Source organism: Nuphar pumila, chromosome 12, assembly GCF_984573655.1.
Source record: "Nuphar pumila chromosome 12, dmNupPumi1.hap1.1, whole genome shotgun sequence".
NCBI classification, from domain to species: Eukaryota; Viridiplantae; Streptophyta; class Magnoliopsida; order Nymphaeales; family Nymphaeaceae; genus Nuphar; species Nuphar pumila.
Window position 1 is genome coordinate 81,220,825 of NC_143260.1, and position 22,916 is coordinate 81,243,740.

At 35.1% G+C, this 22,916-nt stretch overlaps 1 protein-coding gene across 1 annotated transcript in view; it reads left to right on the forward strand.

The window, feature by feature from the left end:
• Positions 1 to 22,916, forward strand: part of LOC149821066 (Rab3 GTPase-activating protein catalytic protein) — a 145,619-nt gene that overhangs the window by 121,287 nt on the left and 1,416 nt on the right. Inside the window, exons 16-19 of the mRNA XM_089981693.1 lie at positions 6,303 to 6,438; positions 6,550 to 6,621; positions 20,786 to 20,831; positions 22,381 to 22,652. Coding sequence (XP_089837819.1) covers positions 6,303 to 6,438; positions 6,550 to 6,621; positions 20,786 to 20,831; positions 22,381 to 22,652 — 526 coding nt within the window. The remainder of the gene's footprint in view (positions 1 to 6,302; positions 6,439 to 6,549; positions 6,622 to 20,785; positions 20,832 to 22,380; positions 22,653 to 22,916) is intronic.

The window sequence follows — 22,916 nt, forward strand, 5'->3', positions numbered from 1 at the left end:
GTGAGTCCAAAGCTTCATAAGAATCAAACATCGGGAGCATGTCCTTAAGTCAACTTGTAGAAGCCCTTTAACCTTTACTCAAAGGAGCGCTATCTACTAGAGCCATAGTTTCTTCAGTTGGCATCTTTGACCTTGATAAGTCTCTTTGGCTTCTTAATTCTGGTGCCTATTTCCATATGACACCAAATGGTGATATTTTATCCAAATATTGTAACTCAATTAGGTCAACTGTTTTTACTGCTGATGGGACATCTCTTAAAATAGTGTATATATATTATATATACTATAATGCGTCTGTAATTTACTTTTTGAGTCAGGAGTATTTTGGTCATTTTCCTTTGTAATAAAATATCCACTAGGGATGGCGTTTGGCCCTTTTTATTTTTTTATTTTATTTTTTTTGTCCTTGACCAAATGACCAAGGGCTCTTTGGTCATTAGCCAAAGAGCTGTTGGCAGGCTGCCCAACGATCAGATTTCTGACTGTTGGGAGCTCCCAAATGCTTTTTGTAGCTCCCAATGGCCTCTCCTTTGAATGGGGTTGTGTGTATAAGTAGGGGTAAACCCCTCTTGTTTTTTTTAATGCTTGTGTTAAGAATTTAATCAATAAAGGCTGACATTTTTTACTTTTGTGTTTTCATAATTGCCTTACTGGCTTTTGTATTGTCCCATGGTGGACTTGTGTGATTATAATCTTGTAAGCCCTTAGTGGCTAGTGTTTTTCTTGCTTCCGCATATTTCATTACATGGTATCAGAGCCATAAGTGCTCTTTGACTTGTGGAAGGTTGCCATCAAGTGATCGTGTTCGTGACGAAGTCTCCTAAGGGTTCGTGCTCTTCTCTCTTTTTTTCATTCTCTTCCTCTTCCTTCCTTGCTCACGCAATGAAGACCAAATTTGACCTTTCCTTCAAACTCATGGGAACTATCTCCGAACCTCAACTCAAGCTCACAAAACTAAAAGGGGGTCAAGAGAAGGCCTTAGAAGAAGATGCTCGTGCCAAAGCCATTGAGGATCATCATAAGCAAGTGGAAAATTAGGAGAGCAACCATGCGAAAATTCTTAAGGTATGGTTCATGAACAATGTCGAGCTTAAGGTATGTGCAAGTATTGCTAAAATTTGAAAAGCCAATGAAGCTTGGTTTTTCATGAAGGGTATGTATACCCAAAAGGATCTTGCAAAAGCATATTTTTTGCAAGAAAAAGTTAGAACCACAAAGCAAGGGAAAATGAGTATCCAGGACTTTTATAGTGCTGAATCCCGAATGGGATGAACTAACACTTTTGAAGCCTAAGTGGGTTGCTATTAAAGATGTGGAACTTAGGCAAAAACAAATGGAACAAGAGAGATTTTTTTAATTCTTGTATGGGCTTTGTTCTGAATTTAAACAAGTTAGATCTTCTCTCCTACATAGATCTACTCCTCTTCCTCTTGAAGATGCTATTGCCGAAATTGTTCAAGAAGAAACTCGTCTTGGTATGAGGAAAAGTTGTGATGAAGTGTTGGCGGTATCTAAACCCGGTAACCATGTTAAGACCTATAAGTCTCCACACTTTGAGAGGCAAAATAACTATAGTAATAATAATAACTGTAGTGGTGGAAGAAAATTGATTATTTGTCATCATTGTAATGAGCCGGGTTACATTAAATCCACTTGTCCTAAGTTGAATGAAACCTTTAAATATAAGGTTGCGACCGTTGAAAAATCTACTCCCAAGAAGGAAGAAGACGACAAAAGTGGAGCAGATCTTAATGACATACTTGGCCAAATATCCATGGCACTTCAACAAATTCTTAAAGCAACTTCTCCTACATCGGGTGTCGCCATCGCCTCTTCATCTTCACCTGGTATGTATTCTTGGATTCTAGATTCTAGAGTATCTTTCCATATGACTCCTCATGAGAATGCCTTATCCAATATATGCACCAACTCAAACTTGTCTAGTGTTTCTACGGTCGATGGAACCATTTTGAAAATTAAGAGTATAGAAACATTAAATTCTAAAGATTTTCAAACTTTTTTTGTCCCAAAAGTTATAGTTGTTCCCAAACTAAATTTATTTATTTTTTCGGTTTCTCAAATTGCCGACCATGGATATGAAATATCTTTTTCATCTAAGGTTTGCTTTGCGTAGGATCTCCGATTCAGGAAGCGGATTGGGCAAGGCCATAGGAAGGGAGATCTTTATTTTATGAACTCATTGTCTTTTCCTTTAAAATCATTTTGTACCTACGTTCAAGATAAGGGTATTGAAACTTGGCAAAAAAGACTTGGACATCAAAGCTATTATAAAATATGTCTTTTTCCTTTTTGAGAAAATTTTTGTAATGAAAAAGATATGACTTGCAAAGATTGTATTTTTAGAAAAATGAAATCTATCTCATTTCCAAAGAGAACTTTTGTTTTAACAAGACCTTTTGAATTGGTGCACTTGGATATATGGGGTCCTTATCCGGTTATATCTAAAGGTGGTTACTCGTATTATGTGACTTTTATTGATGACTTTACTAGATATGTGTGGGTATACTTTCTTAATTTTAAATCGAAAGTTTTCCCCTTCTTTAAAGAGTTTCACATCAAAGTTAAAAATCAATTTCAAACCCATATATCTATTCTTAGATCGGATTCGGGTGAAAAATATCTATCCAATGATTTTCGAAACTATCTAAAACAAAATGGGATTTGTCACCAAAAATCTTGCCCTAAGACACTTCAACAAAATGGACTAGCTGAAAAAAACATAGGCATATAATAGAAACCACTAGAACTCTACTTATTTCAAAAGATATTCTCAAAAGTTTTTGGGCCGAAGCCGTTTTAATTTTCACTTATTTGATAAATAGAATGCCATTATCTACTTTAAAAAATGTTTCCTCTTATGAAAAGCTTCTCAAAATGCACTCGATTTTAATCGTTTATGAATTTTTGGTTATAAATGTTTTGTGCTTTTACACAAAAAAGATAAGTTATCACCAAAAGCAATTGAATGTGTCTTCATTGGATATGGTGAAAATAAAAAATGATATAGATGATTTGATTTCAAAAATAATAAACTCTATGTTTCCAAAGCTGCACCATTCTTAGGGGATGAAAATGGTTTTGAAGAGCATGATGAAATAGAGAAAATAGACTATATGTTTTTGTATGATCTCTCTCCAATGGAAGATATACATACTAACAATGACTCTTGGAATCATCATAAAATTTTATATGATATCAACCATGAATACCCTAATATTGAGACACCACAGAGTAGTGATGACATCATTAATAGATCTCCTAAAAATATTCAAGTTTATGCCCGACATGAGCAAAATAATCCTATGAGTGCCTTAGAAAATTTTTCTCAATATATTGAGCCTATCGAAGAAATTCCTCGTAGAAGATCTAGTAGAGAATCTATATTTGTATATAACTAGGATAATAACTAGGTTAGTCTAGTTAGGTTTCTTTTTTGTTTTTTTGTTGGGATGAGACTAGTCAACAAAGGTTGACTAGTCAACCCATAGAGTCGTTGGGAGTCCAACGGGACCCTCAATGACTTCCTTTTTTAGCTCCATTGTGTATAAATAGGGGGGAAACCCCCCATAATATGCATGCTTTTTGCATGAGCATTGATCAATAAAATATTATTTTTTCTCTTTTGTTTTCCCCTTTAGTGTGTGTTTGTGTGTGAGCCCCTCTTGTAGCTTGTGTGTTCTCTTGGTGCTTTGTTGAAACTCTTTTGAGTGTCCACATTGTTGTTCTTGGTGAACATCTTCGGATGATCTTGTTTCCTTTCAATAACATTAATTACAGTGGGTGCACATAACTCACCACAACCATGGTTGTAAAACTGATAAACAAAAAACTCTTATCCGAAAAAAATTACTCAAGTAAGAGGGAAGAGTGGAGAAAGCAAGATGGGCAAATATATTGTAACGAAGACAAATTGATGTCAATAAGCAAGAAGATTTGAAAAAAATATTCGAATCAAAGCAATACATTTTGTAATAATATGAGATTTAATCTACAAGGACCAAAAAATGAAGTAATATAACTCGCTCATAGAACCAGAGGTCAATTAACTGCCAGTCAGAGGCAAGACAAGTGCCAATACAACATCCATAAACTTTTCAATCTATACTGACAAGAAGATAGAGGTGCACACATAACTCACCTCAACAACTAACGCCGGTTCCACAACATCGAGGTGCACAAAGACAATTAAGTGATACAACACAATTATAAAACCAGAGGTCAATCAACTATCAACCAAAGCAAAAAATATTGACAATCTCTACTGACAAAAAAACAGAGGTGCATATATAACTCACCTCAACAACTAACTCAGTTCCACAACACTAAAGTGCAAAAAAAAAATAAAATAATTGAGTGATACAATACACTCATAGAACCAGAGATCAATCAACTGTCAATCAGAGCAAAAAATATTAGCAATCTATGCTAACAAGAAAACATAGGTGCACACATAACTCACCTCAATAACTAACTCTGGTTCTACAACACAGAAGTGCATACAACTCACCTCGATAAGGCCAAACAATTAATAATGGATGTATCAAAAGAAAAGTGATGAATTAACAAAGTCATATAAAGAGGCAAATAAAAAATTCTTGAAAGACACATTCCAAGAACAAGAACCTATTGGACAAAAATTTCAAGTCAAGTGAAATCCTCAAATAAGTTTAGTAAAAGCATGCAACAAATGCAATCATATGAAAAAGATAAAATGCCCACCAATGAGAGTCTTTAATAAGAATGTCTATCAATAGATACAAAATGGACAAGGACAAAAGTGAACCACGAAGGGTACACTTTCAAAAACCCATAAAGGGCAAACATAGGGAAGGTTCTAAAAAACACAATTTTTACTAATACCAAGTATGAAAAAAGCATAATACTTAAAACTTATGTGAGATAACATGATGTAAAAACATGTAAGATAGCATTCATTAAGGAGCCATGAGTCTAAGAAATATCACAACCACAAGGGCCACTAAAAGGGCCAACAAGAGAACACACAATAACATAAATATTTTTGATAATTTTAAAAATTCCACAACGATGAGTGCATAATTCCCATAAAAGAACAAGTTTTGTATGAAGAAATCATACAACAAAATTATATATATTCATTATATATATATATATATATATAATTTTTTTTTTAACAATGAGAAGCTTGGCCACTTATCTCCTTTCAGTTGAGACAAAAATGGGTAGGATACAGTCAAATCGTATAATGTCTGATATGATTTGACCATATCCAACCTTTTCCAAATCCATATCCAAGCTCGTACCTGAACTGAATCTATTCAGCACATGTGCAGAAGTAAAATTAATGCATCCATATGACATGGAGAATTTCAAACCATGGCATCACTCACTATTGAGATCATGTGGATTTCCACCCACTTAATTCACTAAACCAAAACACTAGGAGGTCGGTTGTATATTGTGATGATAAAAGTGCAACCAAAATAGCTCTAAACCCAATTCTTCATGGGAAGATCAAGCACATATGGATCGACCAACATTTCATAAGGGAAAAATAGAAGATTAAGTGGTTGAGGCTAGATTCGTTAGTACTGAGAATCAAACTGCAGATATGTTTACCAAGGACTCACAGAGGCACAATTTTGGTTCTTTAAGAGCAGATCATCCTTGATCAGGTAACATGCACAGCTTGAGGGTGGCTAATAAGGAGTGCTATATTTGCAAGATATGGTCAATTGAGAACGCCACTTATGAGTCTCCATTTTGTAAAATATACTCCAAAGGTCACACCCCTTTTAGGCGGAATAACTGTAAAATATTGTAAAAGGGGCCTAATTAAAAATAGGTCCTAAACAATCTTTAGTATAAGTACCAAGGAGCTGCTCCTAGGACTCACATTTGGGTCTTTTTCATCTTCTTCTATTCTGGTATGTTCTCTCTTCTTATTCATTCATGCTGATCTTCTGAGTACTAGAAATAGGTGTGTCTATCCCAATTCACCACTTGAAAAAAGTATCAACAATGTCTTTCCTCACAGGTAGATTTGTTGCTTGCCAATCTTTGCATTGTATTTGCCAGTTTCTTTTCTCTGATCATGTTACATTGTTCAAAATGATATGCTCCATATCACTAAGGAATAAAAGTGGACTTTTCATTTATCTGCATAATGTTATGCATAGGATTAGGGATGCCATTATTCATATTCGATGTTGAAGCACCTATGCTTTTGTTGCAGAATTGTATTCAGTGCCTATATTCTACAAAGTAGGATGCTATTTAGATTGTACTGTTACTTGAACCAGGCAACCAATTGAGTCAAATGATGGAGGTGATGGAAAACATCATCCAATATGTCCATCAAGGAGAGGATCAGCTGGCATCATAAAGAATATGACGCTTTTGAAGTCATACCAGATGGTGCATGCTCCTATTACACAGGTATCCATGATAGCTTTTTGACTTTGTTACTTTATCTCAGTTTGCAGCCCATTGCTCTTTAACCAAAGTGTTTAAGTTCTGGGAATATTGAGTTATGTGCTTATGAAATAGGACCCACCTATCATGACTGAAGATATGCATGAAGAAAGGCTACAAGCAATTGAAGCATTTAGTACATCATCTGTAAGCTCTTCTTATTCCATAACAGAAAAAGCATTTTATCCAGGACTACATATTTTTGTCTTTTGTTTAAGAGGACTTTATCTGCTGAAGCATCAGTGCTCTAATTGCTTCCATTACATTTTATAGAAAGATGGTGGAAGATGTTTTTCGTTTGTATATTTTATTATTGGCCTTTTATGGTATTAGGCAAAGCTTGATACATTGAGTTATGTATCTCATTATATTTGCTGTATGTTGTGTCATTTTGTATTAGTTCTTGATGAACATTGTGTTACTTGATATTTTTATGCAAAGATCTGCACTTTAATTGTTGCCAATCATTTGGTTTTGTTGTAATGAGTGATACTTTTGTCATTTCTACCTTTTCTTTTCAGTGTGTCTTTGCATACAGTTTTTGTCTAGGGGCATTTGGGCCTCCTGCATTCATTTTCATGTTGAACTAGTGCATGATAATGTGTTTTTTAATGTCCAGAAAATCTGGTTTTACTAGGCGTTCTTTATCATCTTTATCAGATGCCAGACTAAGATTCTTCTTGATGTCTCTTTTGTCTTCAATAAAATCTGATGAATCATGTTCTTTTTTCATTTGCATCTGGATCTATGTTCTAAAATTTTCTCATGAGCAGTGTAATGAATCAAGGCCTTCAATCACGAACACAAAAGTTCACCAAGAATCAAAATGGACAAGTACAAAAGTGGCCACTAAGGGCACACTCACAAAACCCACAATGGGCACACACAAAAGAAGGCTCACAAATGTAAAAAACAATATTTTATTAATAACACTGATATGCAAGAAGCATACATAGAATGAAGGGGTTCACCCCCCTTTTATATACACAGAAGGGAGTCCAAAATAGACGTTGGAGCTAGTTCAACGGTTATATTGGTAGCCGTTGGACTAGCACCAATGACTAGTCAAATCTAAACCAACTTTACGTGGACTAGTCAAAAAGAATAATTGATATACAATCATATAAAACATCATAACTAAATAACTATGTCACAGGGACTCTTCAACTAGGTGCTGCACCCGCACCCGATGTGGTCAACCTGACCCTGGGTGCAGTCAACGCACCCAGGGTCATTTATGTCCAACTTTTGGACTTTATATATATATACATCTATATCTCTCTCTCTCTCTCTCTCTCTCTCTATATATATATATATATATATATATATATATATATATATATATATATATATATATATATATATATATATATATATATATATGAAAGTGCCGCACCCTCGCACCCATGTGACATAGCTAAATAACAATATGAAATTAAAATTGAAATAGACAAAATAAATTACCTGGACGCATCATGGCACAATATTGCGCTGTTGCATGTCTTCCCATATCATACAATGCATTATCATAAGTTTTTATTTTCTTATGAATTTGATCTTGAATGCTATAATCAGGGTTTAATGTTTCGATGCAATCCAAAAGTCCCTTGTTGACTTCCCTGTCCATTTTAAACGTAGGGAGTATCTAAATACATGATTTAAATAATATGCTGCAGCATGAATAGGTTGAAAAAGTTTTCCAGTCCACCTATGATCAATGATGTCCCATATAGGTATTTAAAACTTTTTATACTCATTCAAATTATCTCTAATGGCCTCTTTTGCCTTATCCATTGCCTCATAGGGATAACCCATAACTGCTTCACTGTTAACTAATTGAAGTACCTTCACCAAAGGTATAGTTATTCTCAATAACTTCACGCATGAATCCCAAAATTCATTTTTGAATACAATATCTATAATTTCTTTTTTTTATGCATGGGGATATGCATTCCACTCATCTGATGAAAACATTTTTTTAGTGCGGCTCTATTCTTTCACATGGTAAAAAAATTTATAGCAAATTTAATAACTTCTCTACGAATCAACTCAGCACCACCAATGTACTTTCTCATTAGGCTCAAAACCTATGCATGATTGTAAATAAATTTAGTAATTTCTTGTCAGCATTCAACTATCTGTTGTACCTTATCCATGCTGTTGATGTCCTCAAGCATGAGGTCTATGCAATGAGCAGAACACAGGGTCTAAAAGAATGACCCAAAATTTTCTCCCAATTATTTACCTGTTGCCCTATAATTTGCTGCATTATCAATATAAATTGCACAATATTTTGAGGTTCAACCTCTTGCACAACTTGATCAAAACTTTAAGCAATGCATCTGTTGTCTTGGGCGTATCAGATGGGGCAATAGACAAGAAAATTTATCAAGGTCTTTGACTTTTTGTATGTCCACCCATCTGCCATGATGCTATACCTAATTTCTTTCCATGACTGCCTCATTTTATCACAATATGCCTTCACTTTTTTCACATTACTATCTAAAACTTTTCCTCTCAAAGCATGATACGAAGGCATCTTGTATTCAGGCCCGATACTGGTTATGACATTTGTCATGGCCTGAAAGAAATTTCTTATATTAAAAGGAATGCAAGCATCATAGAACCATCTCCTAACTACGACATTCGCATGCTCAACTAAATGTTTAGGAGTCATAGCAGTACGAATGTCGGGTTGCGCCCCAAGGGCAGTCCTTGGAAGAAAAAAACTCCTAATAGAGCCTTTAGCTCTACTTCCTCTCAAAGAACTCCCTCCTGCTCCTCTTTTTCTTGTTTTTGTGCTCGCGACACTACTACTAGCACCAACCACACCTTCCCCCTTCACTGTAGAACTTCATACTTTTGATGCTATGCTAGGGGTTCTAGGATTAAAAGTAGATAGTTCATCTTCATCCTCCCAGGGCTCTGCATACCCCAGTTTTTCCTCACTCGTCTCTTTTTCTTGTCTTTTTTCTCTTAAACCAGTAAATAATTGTTGGCATTGTCATTTCAAGACATTCGACAATTTCATTGACGTATAGGCCGCAACATTGAGATGTATCTCAGCTAAATGATGCTTCAACCGAGAGATACCACTCGAAATAACAATATGACAATAGTTGCACTCGATATCAACTGGTTTTTACTCATTATTCGAGTGCCTCATTGCCATGTCGAATCATTTGATGTCATCTTCCTCCAAAAAAGATCAATAAAAAGGAAAGAATAAGGGTTTTTTTACCTTAACCAACTTCCGTGAGTGAAAAAATGGTGGAATTGCACTCTTACTTGATGAAATCGCAAAATCCCTTTCCCTTACTCACGGATTGGCCCTCAAATCGCTCTCACGAGTCTTAGGGTGTGTGGATACCTCTCTAATAGCCTCTACACAAATGAGGGAGTTGACTCTCAGGAGGACTTTAAAACCCAAGAATGAAAAAATTACTTTTCTACCCTTTTTAAGTGCACTGAGATTGCATCGTACGATACACCCTGTATGGTACAATACATATGTTACATGTACGATACCCACTCGTATCGCAATACTAGTGCATATCGTATAATTTTCCTTCATAGTTACGACACGTATCGTACGATACGAACAACCTTGGTGTCTTTCTTAGAAAAAAAAGATTTTTGAAATTGCAAAATCTAAGGGAATAACTGAGTATTCTTTTTTGTTGGATTTAATTCCAAAATATGACGATTTTGATGTTGATCTTGATGAAGATCATGAGCTTAGAAATGATATCGTGAGTGAAGAACAATCTTGTGATAATGAGATTAGAGAAGAGCAATCCTGTAAGGATCAAAATTGTATATAATATTCTAGGCATAGTGATTTGAAATGTCCATGTGCACTTGAAAGATATGCTGATAGTAAAAACCAGATGGAAATATAAACCGGTCATCTAGAGTCTCAGAACCCTCTAACAAATTTGTTTCTTATAACTTGTTTTCACCTAAGTACCAAACATATATTGTATTAATACATTCCTATATAGAACTTTCGACCTATGCTCAAGCAAAAGAACACTTTGAATGGATAGAAACCATGAGGGTAGAGCTAGACGCTTTAAAAAGAGCAAATACTTGGACCATTCAAGACATTCTGCTAAGAAAAAAATTCTACAGGTTGTAGATTGGTGTATAAGGTAAAAACCAAAAGTGATGAAACTCTTAAAAGATACAAAGTCAGATTAGTTGTCAAGAGATATTTTAAAAAATATGGCATAGATTATGAAAAAACTTTTGCCTCAGTTGCTAAAATGACCACAATTAGAATCTCTTATTAGCCCTAGCCTTTGTGAGAAGATGACCCATATATTAGATGGATGTTAAAAATGCATTTCTTAATGAGAATTTGGTTGAATAAGTTTATATGGAAGCACCATCTGGTATAACTATTTCTAGAGGAAAAACTCTTCGTCTGGATAAAGCCCTTTATGGTCTATGACAACTTTAGTCAAGTTATTATTGATATTGGATTCCAATCTTGTTTTACTGACACAACATTGATTGTTAAGATTTCTAATGCAGGTATTATTATTCTTCTCTTCTATGTGGATGATATGATCATTATCAGAGGAGACAAACAAGGAGTTGAACACATTAAGAAACTTCTCAAGAAGCATTTTGAAATGACTGATTTGGGTTTTTTAAAATATTTTTTTGAAATTGAAGTAGCTTATTCTTCTAGAGGTTATCTATTGACTCAATCTAAATTTTCTCTAGATATTATGGCCAGGTCTGGAATCTCAGATGATAAGAAGGTTGACACTCCCGAGATTGTCAATACTAAGACGAAAATTGATGATGGAGAACCACTTGAAAATTCAATACCGTACAGACAGCTTATCAGGACACTTTCTTATCTTTTAATTACAAGACCTGATATAGTGCTAGTTCACACAGTCAGCCAGTTTCAACGTACTCACTTCTGTTCATATGCAAGCAGTTTTGCGTATCATTAGATATATTAAGACTTTTATTTATCAAAGACTTTTCTTATCTCCTTCATCCTTAGATTTAATTGCTTATATTGATGTTGACTGGAGAGGTGATCCATAACTGACACTCAACCACTGGTTTTTGTGTTTTTTTAGGTAAATCGTTGATCTCATAGCAACAAAATGTTTATTTCTTTTCGACTGAAGCAAAATATCGAGTTATTGATACAACCACTATGAAGGTGATTTGACTCAGAAGATTGTTGGTTGATATGGGAGTTAAAATCAAAGGAGCATCACAAATGAGTTATGAGAACAAAAGTTTTATTTACATTGTTAACCAGCAGACCTTTCACGAGCATACCAAACATATTGAGATGGATTGTCACTATGTACGAGAGTAGTATTATCAATCCTCTTTCTATATTACCTTAGAATACCAATTGACAGATTTCTTTACAAAACCTCTCGCTGCTCCTAGATTTCACTTTCTCTTAGGCAAACTTTTGGTTATCCAACCATAAGTTTGAGGGAGAGTGTTCCATTATATATATTATAACTAAGTTAGTCTCTTGTAACCTAAGTCACACGGACTCGGCTAAAAGGTCGACGCACTCGCGTCGACATGCCCCGACAAGGGTGCGGCTTCGGACATGGGGCAGCCACGGTCAACTAAGTGTCAGACTCGGTCAACACACTGGGGCCGAGTCTGTCCACATTTTGGACTCGGTCAACTTTGACTAAGTCTATTTTTGTCCATTTTTGAAAAATAATTTGGACTCGGGTCGGGTCCGGAACCGACCCGACCTGGATCCAAGACAGTATCGGGGTCCGGGCTCAACCCTTAAGAGGCTACGCAGGGGGAGGGGATGTTAAATTATGTATATATAAATATATATATATATATATACATATACTTATATATATATACATACGTATATATATATAAGTATATATATGTATATATGTATATATACATAATATATTTCTTTTTCTGTACAACCAAAAACCCGATAGGGGTGTTTTGGTAAATCCCCAATGTACTTTTTCCTTTTTTCTTTCTTTTTCCCCTTTTTCTTTTTCCTTTTTTATTTTTTAGTTTTACTTTTGAAGGACCATAAGGGGCCCCAACTATCTAGTCGTTGGGGCCCCAACGATTATATTTATGACCGTTGGGGCTCCCAACGACTAGAAGGGAGCCCCCTTTATGGTCCCCCTTTAGCTCTCCTCTTCTATAAATAGAGGAGGCTCTCACTTGTAAATGTATTGGGTTTTCACCCTCCTCTTTCTTTCTTCAATAATATTCAACTTATGACTTTAAGTCATTTTCTACTTTTGTGAGTTTTGTGTATACACTTTTAGTGTTTGTGTTCTTGATTCTTGTGGTCACTCTTAAAGAGTGTTCTTGCTCTATTGGTGCTTCCGCCCCTCTTCATTAGAGGGGAATACCCCCCCCCCCCCCGAATTCTTTTTAAAGAATTCGAGGGTTAGGGTCCTCTCCCATCCGAGCTTCGACAGGCCACCGGCGACCCTCTGTCACCGCCCCTCAACCCTCCCTTTTCTCTCTCGTTTCCTGGCCACCCGGCGTCGGCATCCTCCGACGCTCCTTTCTCACTCCCGCTCGTCGTATTTCGGCAGTCGACGCCAACACCCCCTGTGCGCCATCTCTCAACGCTGGCGACACCCCTTTTTTCGGCCACCTCTCAGGTAATATCTCTCTCTCCCTCTCGTTGTCTTCTTCTTCTCCCTATTTGCGCAGAGGAGGGGCCGAGCCCCTCCCTGCTGCCTTGTTTCCATAGGGGAGGGGCCGACCCCCCCCCCCCCGGTATGCAGGGGAGGGGCCGATCCCTCCCCTCTACGTCTCTTCCCCCTCCCCTCTTCGTCCTCTCCTGCACGTTGTTACTTCAATAGAATTACTTTTTTATTTTTGTTTTAAAATTTACAATATTATATATATATATATATATATATATATAGCCGTGTCCCTGTGTCCAAATTTTTTGAAATTGCTCTGCACCCGTACCCACACCCATGTGACATAGCTTGTAACTAGGTTAACTTTTTCTTCTTTTTTAGTTTGATCTGAACTAGTCAACACAAGGTTGACTAGTCAAAAGAGACATTGGAGTAGGTCCAAGGGTTCTATTTAGCCTCAACGTCTCTATGAAAGCTCTAATGATGTGTATAAATAGGGGTGAAACACCTCTCACACCTCAATGCTTTTTGCATGGGTTTGACATTAATAAAATATTATTTTTATAATTTGTGAGCCTATTTTGTGTGCCCTATTTGTGGGTTTTGTGAGTGAGCCTATTTGTGGCTCTTTGTGTGTTCACTTTGGTGATTTGGTGGATCTTGTTGTGGCTCTTTTTGTGTGTTCACTTTGGTGATTTGGTGGACTTTGTTGGAGGCTCTCATTTCCTTACAAAATGCACAGCTCAATTTAAGATGATATTGAAGCTACCTGCTTCCATATCATCTTAAATTGAGTTGTACATTTTCTAATGAATTGTTTTCAAAGAATCAACTGCAGTTTTGGTTTCAATATGTTGTTTGCCTACACACTAGTGCTATATTTTCCTTCTCTCATTTGCTACATGCTGCCTTTGAATTTCATCTTAGCATTAGCATTAGGATTTGTGCCTTAGATTGTTTCTGTTTCTTTTGGTGCTTATGCCCTTTCTCACGTCCTTTGAGGAAAATAGAAGCAAACAAAGAAAGAGAAGTAAAGGAAGATGAAAAATATCAAGAGAGGAGAAGAAAGAGGTATTGTCGTCTGGACAAGAGTTATAATGTTGAGAGCCTCACTATCTCATTACCAATTTATGCCACTATATGAAAAGTCAGCCTTACCCTATCATAAATCTTATGATGCTTCCTACTCTGTATGAAATTAGTTAGGAATAGTGGCAAGTTGAGACTTGGTCAAAGATTGCATCCAAAAAATTTCTCCCTCAGGTTGGGTAAATGTATTAACCGTCCACAACATTGCCAAAAAGGTCCTTGTGTCTACTCTTCCAAGTGCCTTGTTGAAGTCACTGGCTAACTTTGACTTTTTGTAAATTAGCTTTGAACACTTCCTCTTCAACTTTCTCATACACGGAACAGTGATCAATGTTTACATTCTTTGTTTTCTTATAGAATATGAAAATATTGAAGTATTGTGGATAGTTACCTTGATTTCACAATAGAGCTAAGCTTTAATTTGACTTGTATTATATTGATATTGACATCAAGCACAACCTTCAATTCTTCTGATAGATTCTCTTGTTGCTTTGCCAAGAGCTAGGATTTCTTCCACAAAGGCACAATAATGACGATATCCCAAAGTTGATCTTCTTGTCTTGTTTTTACATTAAAGAGTTGAACTTTCCTTTGCGAATATTTTGATATTGATATCAAGCGCAACCTTTCCAATTCTTCTAATTCTTCTAATACATTCTACTTGTTGCTTTGCCAAGAGACCAAGATTCTCCTATCATCTCAAAATCCTGCCTAATCAGAACTCATATATATTTGATCATAGTAACAATGTTTTTCTCTATATCTATCTCTATATAAGAGCATTAACCTGTCCGTCGCCCACATAATTATTGGGTAGTTGATTGTAAGAATGTTGTTATTGTGAAAATCCTCACAAATAATCAAGTTTACAAAATAACTTGACAAGAACATTCACTCATCAAATGCACTAAGGCAAAAGCATCTCAAAGTGCTTTGAGGCACAAATATCAAAAAGTGCACTAAGGCAAAAGCAACTCAAAGTGCTCTAAGGCACAAATATCAAAAAGTGCACTAAGGCACAAGAATGCTGAATATTATTCAGGGAGAAACCTCACTACTAAGATAATATTCAAAGGGAGCAACAACTCCTTATTTATAGAATACAAGGGACGAGGAATAGCCCAACAGCTGGTCAATTAGTCAACCTTTGATTATTGACCAAAATACAAAAAGAAAAAGATAAACTATTTACCAAAATACAAAAAGAAAAAGACAAAAAAATGAAAAGATAAAAATACACTTTTACAAAAAGTATGTCATATGTGTATATAATTTAAATATATATTTATATACATATAGTTATATATATACATACTCTTGTATTACGATGAGTATATATAACTATATATATATATATATATACATTCAAGTATTTACATATATATGTGATTTTCTAACAGTCTCCCTCAAACTTATAGTCTAATCAATTAAAGTTTGTCAAGTAAAAAGTTGAATCTTGGTGAGCACAATGTCTTGGTGAAGAAATCATCAAGTTGATATTTTGATGTCACATAGGGAAGATCAATAGTCTTCTTTAAGTATTCTTTACGAACGAAGTAGAAATCCATCTCTATATGCTTAGTTCTTTCATGAAACGTATGATTTTGAGCAATGTATATAAAGCTCTTGTTGTCACAACACAGTCTTGTAGGATTCTAAAGTTGAATTCCCATATCTTAATTTTACTTGTTTGAGCCACACAATTTCCATGGTAATAGTCACCATTGCTCTATATTCAACTTTTGTAGACGATAATGACATCTTTTGTTGTTTCTTACACTTCCATGAAATCAAGGATTCACCTAGAAACACGCAAAAGCTAGTTGTTGAGCGTCTATTATTTGGATCCCCTCCCAATCAGCATCGAAGTATGCAATAAGATCTTAATGAGGAGGAAGATGATATAAAAACTCTCTTATTTATTGTGCCTCTGATGTATTTGATAATTCTCATGACTGCATTCATATGAGCTGATGCTGGAGCATCTTGAAATTGACTGACTATATATACAACATGAGTTATGTTTGGTCTTATAATACTTAAATACATGAAAGATCCCACGAACTGTCCGAGGAGAGTTGGATTGTCCAAAGGAACTCTATCATCAGCTCACATCTTTATTCCGACAATCTCTGCATTGTCAACGACTTTGTCATCTGATAATCCTGACCTGTTAATGATATCTAAAGCAAATTTTGTTTGTGACAATATATACCCTCTGCTAGAATATGTTACCTCAATACCAAGAAAGTATGTTAGGAACCCAAGATCAGTCATCTCAAAAGAATTTTTTAAAAACTGTTTTACTTTCTTGGTCCCTTTGTCACTACATGTAATCAACATATAGAAGTAAAATTATAATACCTGCAGACAAATTCTTGATAAATAAAGTTGTGTCAGTATAGCATGGTTTAAAGCCATATCTTGTAATAACATTGTTGAAAGTGTCAAACCAAGCTTTAGGGCCTTGTTTGAGACCATACAATGCCTTAATTTAAGTACTTTTTTTGAAAGGACTATCAATCTAGGTGGAACATCCATGTATACTTCTTCATTGAGATTCTCATTTAAAAATGCATTTTAACATCCATTTGAAATATATTCCAATTTTTAATAGCTGCAATGACCATAAGAATTCGAACAATAGTCATCCTGGCAACAAAAGCAAAAGTTTCTTCGTAATCTAATCCATATTCTTGAGAATAACCTTTGGCAACTAACCTGGCTTTATGTCTTTTCAAGGATCCATCACTTTTTGTCTTGACTTTAAAAACTCATCTACAACCTATGGTTTTCTTTCCGATAGGTAAATTTAGAATTTTCCAAGTGTTAGCTCCTTCAAGAGCGTCTAGTTCTATATGCATAGTTTTTACCCATTCAGGTAAATTTTTTGCTTCATTGTAACATGAGGGTTCAAAATATGAATGAATAGCTATAAAAGATACTCTATGTTTAGCAGAAAATGAGTCATAAGACACAAATCTATTTGGAATTCTTGAGGTTCGTTCAAATCTATGAATAGTGATTTGTTTAGAGGGAATTTCTAATGCTTCATGGTTACCTTGATTTATACTTTCACCGAATATATTTCTATTTCTTTTAGTGTATACTATTGGTTTAACTATTCTATTTTCAATAGAGGGTTCTACATAAGTATTTTCATCATTAGACAATAGTCTAAATAAGAAAGAATAGTCAGAATTTATGTCTAGAGACATATTTCCTTCAAATCCATTTTTACTTTCAACAAAGTTAACATTCCTTGAAACAAGGAGTTTATCATTTCTGATGTCATAACATTTAAACCCTTTTTGTGTTTCAGAATAACCAATGAACACACAAGGGATGGCCTTGGAAGATAATTTGTCTCCTTTATCATTTGCAGCCAAAGATTCTCTGTCTTTGATAATCAGGTTGGTATTTGAATAGTTTTTCAAAAGGAATTTCATTGGACATAGTTTTTGAAGCCATCTTATTTATAAGATATACTGAGGTTAAAGCAACTTCAGCCCAAAAATTTTTAAGAATATTTTTAGCAATAAGTAGTGTCCTTGTAGTTTTCATAATATGTCTATGTTTTCTCTCTGAAATCTCATTTTGTTATGGAGTTCTAGGACACGATCTTTGATGCAAAATTCTTTCATTTTCTAAAAATTGTTTAAACTCATTTGACAAATATTCTCCCCCAGAGTCAGTTCTGAGGATTTTGATTTTACTTTCAAATTGATTTTTAATCATGTTATGAAAAGTTTTGAAGGTTGCAAATACAATTTGCATTAGACTTAAACTTAAAGAAATAAATTCAACAATATCTAGTGAAATCATATACAAATACAACATAGTAGGAGAATCCTCCTTTAGAAACTATCGGAGCTGAACCCCACACATTCGAATGAACCAATTCAAAAGGCAATGAAGAGTAAGAAGTTCTTTGTCCATGAGGCAAGGATGTCATTTTTCCAAGTAAACATTCTTTACATTCAAAATTATCTTTGCAAAGATCCTTAGTAATGGGTGTGAAATTTAATTTCCTTATATTTAGATTCCCAAGTCTATGATGTCAAATTTTTATATCTTTTGTTTGTGCAATATTACAAAATGATTCCTTTGAAATACAAAGAAAATTCATATAATAAAGATCTCCTTGCCTAGAACCTTCCCCAATCAATTTTCCGAACTAGCGATCCTACACCCAACATTTATTTGATGAGAATATGATATCACATCCATGATCCGAGATTTGAGAGACAGAAAGTAAATTTAGGTGAAGTTTTGGTATAAGTCTTACTTTTGAAATATAAAACTTGTGTTTTGACAAATCATTTTTAAAAATTTCAACACCCTCTATTTCCAAGGAAGTACTATTGGCAGTGGAAACAAAGGATGCATTTGAATTAGATTGACATTCGGATAAAATAGACTTGTGTGGGGTCATATGAAATGAAGCTCCTGAATCAAGAAGCCAAGAACACATACCAGGAGTAGAAGACGATGTAATGGCCGCTCTTGAGGTAGATCATTTAAGTAATGGTTGCAATGCCTCCGTCAATTGAGATAATGACTTGGTAAGATATTTGAGATTCAGAGTATCCTCGTCTTGTTTCGACGAAGCCGCAACAACACGTTTTTTCTTGAGATCTATAGTCTTTTTTGAATTTAGGACATTAAGGCCTAATATGGCTAGGCTCATAACAGGTATGAAAAATATTTTTTTATTCTCCTCTATTCTTATTAAAATGAGGAGGTCTGTATGGCTTAATATAATGTCTCAGTTTGGAGGCGGCAAGTGCGCAATCCTCTTCTTGACCATCGCTAGAAGTAGCAAGCACACTATCATTCTTAATCATGTTTAGTCGAGTCTCTTCTCCACTAAGTTTAGTGAGAATCTCATGAATAGGAGAAGGCGATGAGGATGCTAGCAAGGAAGCCCTAGTTTGTTCAAACTCGGGTCATAAAGAAAAACAAAGAGTCTATTTTCTTCAACTTGAACTCTTCACATTTCAATAAACTTACCTTCCCATTTGGGTTCAAATTGAGCAAGTTGAGTCCAAATGGATGATAATTCCATAAAATAATTTCTTACATTCTTATCTCCTTGTTTAATATTTCTAGCCTTTTCTTGGAGATAATACCTATATCTTTTTTGGTAAACATACCTCTAAGATATTTCAATGCTTCATTTGCCTTTTTGTATCACAAAAGATTTGAGGCAATTTTTGTCTCAACTCCACTTAGCATTCATGAAAGAATCTTGGCATTTTTTATGTCCCATTCATCTAATTTTTTGTAGTATTCTTTCATTGCTTTGTCCTTTTCTTCTAGACTTGTCTCAACACCATTTTCACATATTGTAATTTTATGAGTGGGTTCAAGAATAGTACCTCTCACGTATCCCCACAAACCTTGACCTTTTATGAATATCTTCAAATGTCTCACCCAAATGATGTAATTGCTTCCATCAAGCTTAAATGGCAGAATAAAGTTGGACTTGCTTGTGTTGTGCGGGAAGAATTCGCCCATGATGAATAAGGAGAAGAAGAGAATCACAACCAAGGAAGTATTGCTAACATGTTTCACGAGGCAGCCCACCAATGCACACTTTATGCGGCAACCTTCAAGAGTGATTATAAACCAAGCTCTGATACCATGTGAAAATCCTCACAAATAATCAAGTTGACAAAATAACTTGACAAGAACATTCACTCATCAAATGCCAAAAGCAACTCCAAGTGCTCTAAGGTACAAATATCAAAAAGTGCACTAAGGCACAAGAATGCTGAATATTATTGAGGGAGAAACCTCACTACTGAGATAATATTCAAAGGGAGCAACAACTCCTTATTTATAGAATACAAGGGATGAGGAATAGCCAAACGGCTCTAATTAGAGCCGTTGGGAATAGCCCAACAGCTGGTCAATTAGTCAACCTTTGACTATTGACCAAAATACAAAAAGAAAAAGCCAAACTATTGACCAAAATACAAAAAAAAGACAAAAAAATGAAAAGATGAAAATACACTTTTACAAAAAGTATGTCATATGCATATATACTTTAAATATGTATTTATATACATATATTTATATATATACATACTCTTGTATTACGAAGAGTATATATATATGTGATTTTCTAACAGTTATCACCTTGTACAAAGAAAAAGTGGGTGATAAGTCTCATAAAAGAGTAGAGGACCAAAAAAGGAGGCAAAAGTTAGTGTGTCACGTGTATGGGAACTTCCTGTTCATCTTCCTGCTCATTTACAAAAAGGGTTGTGGATGAGAATTAGTGAAATTTCCCTACCACACAGGAACATCTTTCTACTCTGTTTTTCCCAAACTTGCTTATGTTCCACAAGCTACTGAATATTTGTTTCCTGAAAGTGTCAAAATTGTCACTAGTTCACGGGCCTCATTTTGGGCTTGCTCTGACCTCCTCAGATTTTAGTAGGAATTCTCATTAAGCTTTGTTAGTTCATGATAGTAGCTACTGTATTTTGCTGTATGCTCCATAGATAATTATTTCTCTGTTCAAATGTTGGAGTAGAATTTTATAACTGTATCTACCTTGTGCAATGCAGTTGAAAAGCTTTTCAGCCCAATTGGAGAGGGATACACTGTCATCTGGTAAACTCTTCTGTTTACTCTTTCGTTGTTTTTTTATTTGCTATTAACTTCTAAAGTGCATCATCCAAATAAGTAGTACAGTAGATCTTATTTTCTACTGCCTTTTATATGCATCATTCATGTGTTTTTAAACTTTTGCCACTTGAATATAGATATACACACGAGTATATGTGTGTGTGTACATGCATGTATATACTCTGTTTACTGTACAGAGAAAACGACTACAGAGTCCATGTATTAAAAGTTTGTGTACTATATATAGAGCTTGAAATAAAGGGAAGAGAAAAAGAGAACATGGCTTGATTTATTTCATCAACTGTCGCCACAAAATGAAATAAATAATTGAAAATTTAAGGGCTTGTGCAAGAGGCAAAGCTGCTGCTTATACTGAAATCATGGTATCAAACATCCCCTGCATGGTGAATAACCAGGTAGCCTTACTCAATTGTCATCTTTGCAGAAATGTCCTTTACTGGTCTTGCAAATAACATGCTTGTGAACCAAACAGTCTCCATTGTGTTTATACAATCTCATGAGCAACTCGAATTTTTATTCCCAAGTCGGAAAGAAAAGACCATCCAATGGCATTTACAAACACTATTTGTCATTGTCCAATATTCTACTTTGAAACTTGTTCTTGCTGAAACATTGTTCATCTTCACCAGAGAGGAATCTCCTGTTCTTGGATTTGGCCTACTTGACATTGGTAGTAGTGACCAAACCATGGCCGTGGTTACAGTACAGAGTTCCTCAGAAAAATGTTACTCCTAGGCCATCCTGTCTTTCTCCCTTTCAATATAAATCACTACTGTTAACATGTAAAAGTCTTCGTAGAGATTTCTATAGAGGAATGGATTCTTCACAAATAATTGATAGCAGTCAATGAACTACAATCATCAGGAGTTTGTAACATCTGACATAAATTTTATTGTGCTTCCATTGTGAAGGTCTCAACTTAGTTGTTGCCAACTTGACATGGTCGAAGCCCATGCCTGTGTCCTTGCTACAGTCTATGTATATTCTGCTTTATAGCATAGGTTATTTGTTTTACCTTTCCTATGAGTTGACATATGCAGGATGAACAATCAGTGGGCAATCTAGAATTGGCCATAAGATGTATGATCCCTACTCGAATTACCACGATTTATCAAGTGCTGCTTTATTTGAAAGCTTATAGACTTTCATGCAAGGTGCCTATGTTGGGCTTGAATGTAATTCTCTTCACTTCTTAATGGAAAAAGTAAAGGTTTTATAGATTCTGAAAAACTATAGACTTGTGCTGGACGAGTGTTCTGTGCAGAGATTTATATCTTCTGTCACTAGCTCATTCTTGATGTTTTTCATTTCCCCCTGTAACGTTCAATTTTTCATCTCTTATTGCATCATTCTGGCTCTCTGAAAGATTATTCTGCCTTATTACCATACTTCTATTATTTTTATTTTGAACCAGATTTTAGTGAAATTGCTATATTTTCTTCCTTCTTTGACACCATTGAAAAACTTCATTTAATTACATTACTGACTCATATCTGTATTTGGTATTTAATAGATATGTCTGCGTTTAAAGCAGCAAATCCAGAAGCAGTTTTTGAGGATTTCATTAGATGGCATTCACCAGGTGATTGGGAAAGTGAAGTCAAGGATGATGTTGGTTCTGAAAATCTTGATGAAAATCCAAAGCCTGAATGGCCTCCCAAGGGTAGACTCTCAAAACGGATGTCTGAATATGGAAATTCATGGCGCCAAATTTGGAATGAAGTCCCTGCTTTGGCTGCCTCAGAACAGAAACCAATTCTAGATCCAAATCGAGAGGGAGAAAAGGTGCAAAGTTAAGCAAATGCCAGATTGTATTTGGATTTTCCTTCAATTTTATCCAACATTCACAACTTTGATTGTTTTATAGTCATCGACATTATAAATTAATGTGTTTATTAGTTGTTTCTCACTTTTGTCTTCTTGATAGTCACACATGTATTTCGGATGTGCTTGCAGATAGCCAAAATCCAATCGCGTGTACAACCAAATTTTAGATCCTCGTCTGCTCATTGATTATTGGTTTATAACAAAGAATTCCAAAAACTAATT